Source organism: Engystomops pustulosus, chromosome 3 (genome assembly GCF_040894005.1).
Source record: "Engystomops pustulosus chromosome 3, aEngPut4.maternal, whole genome shotgun sequence".
In the NCBI taxonomy this organism is placed as follows: Eukaryota; Metazoa; Chordata; class Amphibia; order Anura; family Leptodactylidae; genus Engystomops; species Engystomops pustulosus.
In genome coordinates this window covers 174,987,480-174,997,968 of record NC_092413.1, presented here as the reverse complement: position 1 = coordinate 174,997,968, position 10,489 = coordinate 174,987,480, and the positions used below count along the sequence as shown (strand labels likewise).

Below are 10,489 nucleotides of genomic sequence, written 5' to 3'. Positions count from 1 at the left end.
ACCATTGCAGGTTCATGCAATGTGTAGTGCTCCTCTATTCCCAGACATGTTTGGAAACAATAGATAAATGTATAACAATTTATTTATAAACACTTGCAAACTATGTAACCAACACGTGAGTCAGCAGCATAGACAGTACCAGGGTAATATTACAGGTTCAGTCCCGCAATGTGGAGGGTATATATTGGCTGCCACAAGATAATCATCACTAATGGATCTACCTCAGGATAATTATTTTATGGACACCAAACACCAGGAGACTCCACGTATGGTCCTCAGGACCCACTATATCATAGCAGGCAGCAGTGGACCCCATTGTATAGCAGATATCTACACACGACAGGTCAGGGGCTCCTGAGGACACCTTTAATAGAATGCAGAAGAACAACCACCAAGAAGTACCCCAGAAGATAAACTGCAGGAAAGAAAACCCATGATTTACCAGAAGGAAATACAGTAACAGACTTTTGGTACAGTAGTTGTCAGGTATGTTTTTTTTTTTTTTTCGCAGGCAACATGTCAATCAATCCTAAATGTTGTCTTCATAACATGGGCTTCCTAAGCAATGACTTGCTAAAGTCTTTGACTGCTTCTTGACTGTTAACTGTCTGGTAACCCAAAAGGTCCATTGGGACCTGGCAATACTCTTCCACCTGCTTTATCTGCAGAAATGTAAGTAATGTTCTCCAAGCACTAACAGCTTGGGTGGCATTGCGAGCAGACACCACAAATGGTTTGGATGAATAGCCTGAGCCACTTGTCATGTTCAGTGAGAATTTCTCTATTTCGGGACTTACTGACAAATTGACAAATCCATAGACCTGTCTTACAGTCTTTATTGGATCCATCACCAGATCCTCATATCTCACTACCATGTAGTTACCCTTGAGCCAGCTCGGGGGGTTGAGAGCAGTCCTTAGGGTCTTTCCCATGCTGCTACATATTACCTCCATGGCACCTATGGCGTGATAGTCAGAACCATCCTTCTTATTAAGTTTGTGTCCAGGATCTATAAAGGGGACCCTACGGATCCTGGGGTCTCTGCTACGGACCACCTGAAGACTTTCTCGTATCAATCCATGTCTAGACTTTATCCTGGAGTTGGCTACTGCCCGGGGATCCCTCACTAAATGAATAACCTTCAAGTCCAGGGAAGGGTCTACCATCAATGGGGCCAGCACGTTGATGTCAAAAATCCTTACCCCTTTAATGACTATGGTGTTATATTTGTGGCACTCTTCCTCCAGCAGGCTCAGGCTTTGAGGGGGGCATTTCTTGCAGACTTTATCATCCACTAAGCCGACTACATCCTTCTTATAGGCCGGACATATAGGGGAGGAGCAGATGACCTTGTTGGTGGAAGCCCCAAAGATGCCCAAGGTGCTGATGTTCTTTGCCCCGGCGGTGTTGTAGAGCTGGAGGGCGGACAGGTCGCACCGGTAGAGGGCGCTGAGGAGATCCCGGGCAGCTCCCTGCAGAGACATGGCATCCCCCGGGTACAGCTTCTGCCACACATGCCACACGGGCTCGTAGAGGAAGAACACGTCTGGGTTCTGGTTGAAGAGTTCCCCGAAGAAGGACGAGCCGGACCTCCAGGTGGTGAAGACGTAGACCAGCTGCCTCTTGCGCGGCGGGGAGGGCCGGTACAAGTAGCGGATGTCGGAACGGGTCTGGTAGGGGGTGTAGCGGAGCTGGTCATTGCACTGCTGCGGCTCCTTGTGCCACTTGTCCATGAGGTTGAGCATGGTGAGGACCAGCAGCAGGACGTAGCCCAGGCACAGGATGATCGCCTTCCTGCGGAACACTTTCATCCTGGCTATAGCAGGGGGAGGACTAAGTGCAGGAGAGCGCCGCCCGGGGGGATCTGTTGCTCGCGGGGCCCCTGCCGCATGCAGGAAAGTTTAGGCACTTGAGGCTCATGTTAGGGGCGGCTGCTCCATGGCCCGGGCTCCGCTGTTGGGACTGCATGCGGCGACCATGACGCACAAAATCCGCTCCCACTAATCACCTTCCGGCTGAATTAAACTTCTCGTCAGACCCCCGCAACAACGTATCATGGCATCTCCCGGCCACTGCTGCATGCGGCGCTCTATAGGGCGCTGGAGGATGCCATCAGTGCTGGAGGGGGTGGCGGGTGAATCCCTGCACCTCTTATATAATAGCTCGCTTCTTCTCCTGCGCGGCTCCCCGGTACAAGGAATCCGTGCAGCGGCCGACCCCAGACTGCTCGGATCTCAGCACAACATGGAGATACAGATGCTTACGGTCCTGCGGCAGGCTGCCCGTCTATTGGACGAGGGGAGTGTCACTCTAGTGGTAACGCCTCTCCTGTCCTGTAAAGGCCACGCCCCCTCTCTGCAGCTCAGTCGCCGCTTGTGTTAGTGGAGGGGCAGTCTCTGCAGGGGACAGCGCGGGCTGCAGCTCCCACATCTATAGGCAGCAGTGATTTCTGTGTACGCCAGATAGGAAATGTACATGGAGCGACACATTCTGCTTCCACTTACCGGAGCCTCACTGAATCCTAATAGCGGATTTTAAAGGGCATGTGTCACAAGGTTATTACCTTAGTTTCCATACAAAACCCCTGCACGCCACATTATTTAGCACTTGAATTGGGATTTGAAACGCAATTCAAGCACAACAGGGAGGGGTTTATCCCACACACATTAGTGGTTACACAACTGTGTTCTGTAACCCCTCCTTGTTGTGCTTGAATTGTGTTTCAAATCCCAACTCAAGCGCTACATGTGAACACGGCCTCAGTAATTTTGTGATAAACAGGAATGTAAGACCAAAAAACAAAGACCAGAGAATGTATCCAAAAAACAGGGTTCACTAGAAATGTATACAGGTTGTGTAACCTCTTTTGTGTAAAACATTTTTAACTGGTCACACATATGAGAACGGCAATCCATGGTCCGGTCATATTTCCCGGACTAACCATGATTGTTTGAACCGAAAAAACTACATTATAAGCCCCTTTTTTCACTGTAGAGTAGCGGGTCGTCTCAGATCAGGTGCGATGTGGTTTCTTTCCCAGTGCAGAAAGTAGCTCATTCTCCCTCTGAAGACCAAACTGAGCTATTTGGACATGTAACACAATAGTACTGGTTAAGATCACTTGGTACCTTGTCTGAAGGAGGCACTAAAATATTTCTCAGGACCAGGTATCTTGCTGTGGGAAAAGCAACTCAAACTGGAGAGCCTTCTCTCCCTGTAATTACATAGGACAGTGGTGGTGAACTTATGGCACGGGTACCAGAGATGGCACTCTGAGCTTTCTGTATGGGTCTAAGTCACATGTTGTTTTTTGAAATGCATGCAAACCAAAGCCCAACCCCTGGGACTACACAGAGGTTTCTGTCAGGCTGCAAGGTAAGTTATTTCACACAATTATATTGTAATGCAAATGCTCAGAGAAAGAAAGAAATATTTGCAGTGCAGCTGTAATGGACTTCTGTAATCTGTCTTTAGTGAAAATGAGATCCCTAGTGACAGGTTCCCTTTAAAGCAACACATCTTTGGCTGCCTGGGACTGAGAAGCTGTGGACAGAGACGGGCTCTCCTGCTCTGGGCTCAGTAATTCTTATTGTTCAGGGGACCCTGGGGGGGTACCTCCAATAATCCTGATTTCTCTTCCTCCTTTTTTACTGTATTGGTCTATTGAAAGCAATAAGTTACATCTTAAATTGGCATGTTGGCACTTTGTGAGAAATATGTGGGTTCACCAGTTTCAGGTGGTCAACTACTGATCCCCATATAACTTTTAATGAAATTATTTTGAATTAAATGGGGCGTGGCCTGAAATAAGGGCCAGGGCTAAGTCAGCTATGGGCTCTTAGCCAAGAATCATCTCTTATCGCTCACTAGAATGAGCCGAAACGTAAGAATAAAACCTATGATGAATTGCTGGACAGCAGTACACCCTGGTTAAAAGTTTTTTTCTGCTTGTGTGACAGTAGGTCGCCTGCTACCACTCATTGTCCGAGAGAGAAATTGAGACGTCCTTATTTCAGGCCTCAATGAATTCTTTTCTGATAGTAGTAGGCTGTAAATCAAGGAAAGTGCTGTGGTCTTGATAAGGGACAGTTTCAAAAGAGGCAAGTCCCTACTGAACTCAGACTTGTGAATCTGAAAAAAATAAGATATTTGGAAGTAGGCAATCCAATACATTGGGGTGTCCCTAGTGGGAAGCCTTCAAGTCGGAATATGACGGTGGTGAAGGGTGCTGCAAAATGTCATGGACACTCTTAATCTCTGAGGAGAACCAACAGTGGAGTCTGGAGGTGGACTGTCCTGATGGGAATTCAGGGATCCAGAAAATGGGAATGAGAAGTAGGGGTGGCACGGTGGCTCAGTGGTTACCACTACAGCCTTTCAGCACTGGGGACCTGGGTTCAAATGTCATGGCGTCTCCCAGCGCAAGGAAAGCCCCGAGCGGGGAGACGTGTTTTCTCTATGAACGTGTCCTGTGCACCGAGGGGTCCCAAGCTCCTACCGCACTGAGCCCAGTCAGGGACACTCCATCCCCCCCTCCCCCCCGGTACTTGCCTCCCCGTGTCCCTCCCATCGAAGAAGATGAAGTCGCCGCTCTGACCTGCACCAAGTGCGTTCAGAGCGGCGACTTCATCTTCTTCAAGTACCGGAGGGAAGTGGATTAACCGGTTACGGGCCCTTTCCTGTTTTTTCATGTCCATTTTTCACTCCCCACCTTCAAAAATCTATAACTTTTTTATTTTTACACGTAAAGAGCTGTGTGACGGCTTGTTTTCTGCGTAACAAATTGCACTTCATAATGATGGTATTAAATATTACATGCCATGTACTCGGAAGCGGGAAAAAAATTCCAAATGCAATGAAAATGCATTCGTGCCATTTTCTTGTGGGCTTGGATATTACGTCTTTCACTGAGCGCCCCAAATGACATGTCTACTTTATTCTTTGGGTCGGTACGATTAAGGGGATACCAAATTTGTATAGGATTTATAATGTTTTCATACATTTACAAAAATTAAAACCTCCTGTACAAAAATTTTTTTTTTTGATTTTGCCAACTTCTGGCGCTAATAACTTTTTTATACTTTGGTGTACGGAGCTGTGGGTGGTGTCATTTTTTGCGAAATTTAATAATATGTTCAATGATATCATTTTTAGGACTGTACGACCTTTTGATCACTTTTTATAGATTTTCTTATATTTTTCAAAATGGCAAAAAAGTGCCATTTTCGACTTTGGTCGCTATTTTCCGTAACGGGGTTAAACGCATTGTAAAAAACGTTATCATATTTTGATAGATCGGGCATTTTCGGACGCGTCGATACCTGATGTGTTTATGATTTTTACTGTTTATTTATATTTATGTCAGTTCTAGGGAAAGGGGGGTGATTTGAAATTTAATGTTTTTTTATTATAATTTTTTTTTTTAACTTTTTTTATTTTTATTTATACTATTTTTCAGACTTCCTATGGTACTTTAACCCTAGGTTGTCTGATCGATCCTATCATATACTGCCATACTACAGTATGGCAGTATATGGGGATTTTCCTCCTCATTCATTACAATGTGCTATCAGCACATTGTAATGAAGGGGTTAAAACGAAATAGCCTCGGGTCTTCGGAAGACCCGAGGCTACCATGGAGACAGATCGCCGCCCCCCCGATGACGTCAAGGGGAGCGGCGATCCCAGGTAAGATGGCGGCGCCCATGCGCCGCTATCTTTTTGAGGCTGCCGGCAGCATTGCCGGCAGCCATCGCTGTGAAAGCACCCGCGATCGGTGCTGGCACCGATCGCGGGTGTTACCGGTAAGCCTTTGCTGCAATATGCAATATGCAGCAAAGACTTACCGGCTATGGAGAGGGCTCAGCCCGTGAGCCCTCTCCATGCAGCGCGACCCGACCGCCGCCGTGAATACACGGCGGGCGGTGCTTTTCTAGGTGGGGGCCGCAAAATGTTGTCCCGCGGGCCGCAGTTGGCCCGCGGGCCGCGAGTTTGAGACCCCTGCGGTAGTTAGAGATGATACATATGAAAAGTAATTCTGCACAACAGAGGTTTCATTGTAAGACTAAGTTCACAGCTCATTTTTCTAATTGTTAATAGGGATACATTGGGATGTGTCCTTATCACAGAGGGAAAAGAGGTATCCCACTGTATGATCACGCAGAGGGATACACCTTCCTATTACGTCCCCTCCCTCCTGAATGCGGGAGGAGGAGTGAACATCCGCAGCAGACAGTGATTGGCTGCTGCCAATGTTCAGGGTGTTTCCTTGTACAGGCAGTCCCCGGGTTACATACAAGATAGGGTCTGTAGGTTTGTTCTTAAGTTGAATTTGTATGTAAGCCGAAACTGTATATTTTATCATTGTAATCCCAGCCAGAACTTTTTTGGTCTCTGTGACAATTGGATTTTAAAAATGTTGTCATAAGAATCAGGATTAACACTAAAGCTTCATTACAGACACCAGTGATAACTGTTAGAGCTGATTATTGTAGCCTAGGACTAAAGTACAATAAATTACCAATATCCAGTGGTCCGTTTGTAACTAGGGGGTCGTATTTAAGTCGAGTGTTCTTAAGTAAGGGACTGCCTGTATTGTGTCTCCTTGTATGGTCAGGGACATGACTGGTGACCTCCCCCTACTTAGTGCGGAGGAGGCCAATGAATTGCAATGTGCAAGCCCATGAATTGCTTTTTATCCACCTCCTTGCCAGTGTTATACTGAATGTGGGTGTCATATTTTGGCCCCCATCAGTCGTAAAATGATGGCCCAGTGCCCTGAATATGGGACAGAGTTTGAAAGTAGCAAAAAGTGAATTAAAGATTTGTGACATGACAATGAGGACCAGAGCATTCTATCAATGGACAGCAGAGGGCAGTGTCAATGCAGAAAATACACTAACATAGAAGGATGACTAGAGGCGTGTAACTTCACATACAAGTCTGAAAATATATTAAGGAACAGCGAGTTGATTGCATTATACAACCTAAAATTACTGTTTATTCAGTCTACATTCAGCATATGAGATTGTGAGACAATCACAAAATTACTTCAGTTATGTTTCTGCTTTTTGATTTGAAGTGTTATATTTATATATATTTTCTTTACTGATTTGATATCTTTTAATGTAGAATACATACATTTTGTTATCATGATATGCATTCATCACAGCTAAGAAACTGTGCCTCACTGAGATTAACACCTGTTTACACCTGTGTTTGTTTTTTAAATGTAACTCAACCCCAAAAACATAAAATAGAATGTATTCTTTGTATATTCTTCTTGGAGTTTTCAATAATTAGCTTTTCAACTGTCAACCCAGTTACAGGTAGAACCCCGATTGGGGCCACCTGGAATGGTGGTTCACCCGGTGATATCAAAATTGAAGTAGAGACTGATTCTCAAACTTCTTTTCTTGGCTCGATTAATCCTAGTGGAAAAACTGGAAATCTCTAAAGAAACCGCATATAGAGGAATGTTTAGGAGAGCTTCATCAAACTAAATGATGTGAATCTTCTTATGGAAAGTATATGCAAAGAAGGGCAAAGTTTCCTTTACTTTGGGAGCTTTGGTACTTATAAGGGGAGGAGAGAATGGGGAAGGAATAGAAGAATTGGAAGTGTTGTTTTATTGTCTCTTTTTCTTTCCTTTTTTCTCTGTTTTTCGTCTCTGGGGGCTGGGGTAAAATTATGGGGGAGGGAAGTTTTGTGACAAGTTTATGTCACATGTATGATATTTTGTTACATAAAGGAATGCTTACAGAATGGGTGCAAATGGGTCTTCCAAATGGTCAATGACCCGAAGCTATTGCCAAACTGGTTACAAAGTGGCTTAAAGAGAACCTGCTATTCAAATTAACCCACCCTCAATAAATACTTAATTAAAGCTATGATTAAAAAGCAATGTTAAAAAATCAGTTTGTAAACATATACGCAGCTCACCTGATGTGAGTCTAATTATGCTAAGTGTGTCCTGTATATTATATATATTATATGTATTAAATTGCATTCATTTTATGTAACCTCACACCACTCCAACCACTAGTATGGGAGAAATTGTGGATACAGTAAGAACATGGAAAGCCAGCAGGACACATGACATCACAGGAAGTCCACAGTCCTGCTGCCCAGGGGCCATGGTGAATGAGAAACTTTAACAGGCTAAGTACAATAGTGGTGACCTTATTAGAGTCCTATACTTATCCAGTTAAATTTTGTTATAAGCAGCCAACCCCTTTAAGCTGAAGCACTTCCTATCTCTGTTATTTAGTTTTTCATTTACAAAAAACTGTGTCAGGCGGTATACCTTTTATAGCTGGAGTTGGATCATTCCATTTCAACAAAGGTTGATCTATTTGATAAGAAAATGTAGCCAGTTATCACAAAAATTTAACAAAATTTAAGAAAGTCTCTTCCCAAAATTTCTTCGGATGTCTGCATTTGTTGTCATGTTTACTTATTAATACTTACACTTTCTGGGCTGTAAATCTACTTTAATAACTAATTCCCTTAATATTCGCTCACACCCAGTGATGTAAGCAAGCCAAAGAAATTCAATGGGCTTGTCATTACTGAACTTAACTGAGAGGGCGCAACGAAAACTGAATTAAATGTCCAGATGTTACTATGTAAGAAAATCTATTATTACAGTGCCAGTAGTTGTGAGTTACACCCGTGGTAAATTATGCTCCTGGGTACAATGCAATGTCACATCTGCAGCTGATATATAGATATACTTCTTACATTTGCTACAATAGCATAGCACTACTATTATTCTTGCAGTTTTATAGTATGTGAGTTTTTGCAGTTCAGACAAGATAAATGCAACATTTGTTCCGCACAGGGAAATGACACTTCTGGCACATTGGTGGATGGAAAGACAATGGATAAACCCAACCTCATTTACACATTGCAGATAGCCGGAGGAGGTAACCGGAGAACAGGAGTGCCGGAGGAGGTAACCGGAGAACAGGAGTGCCGGAGTAGGTAACCGGAGAACGGGAGTGCCGGAGGAGGTAACCGGAGAACAGGAGTGCCGGAGGAGGTAACCGGAGAACAGGAGTGCCGGAGGAGGTAACCAGAGAACAGGAGTGCCGGAGGAGGTAAGTACAAGTTAATTTTTTTTAATCGACCCCCCGCTTAGGCCACCTTATTTTTTAACACACTTGGACGACCCCTTTGATGTATTGCAACTCATGATACAATTAAGTTGTGGTCTGTTAAATGGCTAAAGATAATGTTGAATAATCACTTTAAAAAATTCAACTGATAAACTGAAATATGAACTGCAAAATATGTATATTTTTACATCCAATGTGTAAATGAGGTTGGGTTTATCCATTGTCTTTCCATCCACCAATGCGCCATGTTATGTAAACAAAAAATGTTAACATGGAAAGATCACAATGTGTGCACCACAGTAGCTTCTATGACATAATGTTATGAAGATTAACAGAGCAGCACGGTGGCTCAGTGGTTAGCACTACAGCCTTGCAGCGCTGGGAACTTGGTTTTAAGTCCCATCCAGGCACATCAACAGCTGCAAAGAGTTTGTATGTTCTCTCTGTGTTTGGTAGGTTGATTAGGTTGTGAGCCCCATGGGGACTGGGAATGATCTGACAAGCTCTGTGCAATGCTGCGTAATCTGTGTGCGCTATATAAATGAAGGAATTATTATTATACCCCCACACATGCCCCCACTTCTGCTTCAGCACCTCCTCTCTGACAGTGGAGAGGATTATAATAGTCAGATACTCGGACTGATATTTCAGTAACTGTGAAGGCTGGAAAGAGAGTGAGGAAACAATGAGGGAGATGTATAAAAAGTGTTGCCAAATAGACACCACAGTCTGCATAACCTAGATCAATCATACTAGGTTATGTATCTGAGCAATCTTCTGGTGAATGGACAGAATTTTCTGGCGCCCTTGTTAGGCCACACCTACTTTCCCAATACCATGCCCCTTTTTTGGACAAGTCACAACTGCCCATGAATGTTCTAAAACCTTTAATAAATGTGTTGCACAGCATTTCAGGCAGAAATTGCTGTGCGTCACAGATCTCTGGCATAGACAGATTAATACATCTCCTCTCTGTGTGATACCTTATACATTTAGTGAAAATTCTGACATAAAAAAGACTCCAGAAAAATCCCCCACATCATTAATCTCCCAATGACAAATTAAACATGAACACAATAAATTTTTTAGTATTTGTTGCATTGAGTTTGTATGTTCTCTTCATGTTTGGGTGGGTTTCCTCCGGGTCTTCCAGTTTCCTCCCACAGTCCAAAACATACTGGTAGCTTGATTAGATTGTGAGCCCCATGGGGACAGGGACAGATTTGGAAAGCTCTGTGTAGTGCTGTGTAGTCTGTAGGCGCTATATAAATAAAGAATTATTATTATTGCTACGTTCGTAATAGAGAGCTTGACTTCTGAGGCAAAGAAAACTGTGATTGTTGTCCTGGACTATATTTTAGGCAGTAACA

The 10,489-nt window shown here is 43.9% G+C and overlaps 1 protein-coding gene across 1 annotated transcript; it reads right to left on the bottom strand.

Moving 5' to 3' along the window:
- Nucleotides 1-437: 437 nt before the first annotated feature.
- Nucleotides 438-2,279, bottom strand: CHST2 (carbohydrate sulfotransferase 2). The gene has a single exon (XM_072143076.1). The coding sequence runs from the start codon at nucleotides 1,809-1,811 to the stop codon at nucleotides 543-545; it is 1,269 nt and encodes a 422-aa protein (XP_071999177.1). The 5' UTR covers nucleotides 1,812-2,279; the 3' UTR covers nucleotides 438-542.
- Between the last annotated feature and the right edge of the window lie 8,210 nt (nucleotides 2,280-10,489).

Coding starts and splice junctions, on each gene's coding strand:
- CHST2 (XM_072143076.1), bottom strand. CDS start 1,811: ATGAAAGTGTTCCGCAGGAAGGCGATCATCCTGTGCCTGGGCTACGTC.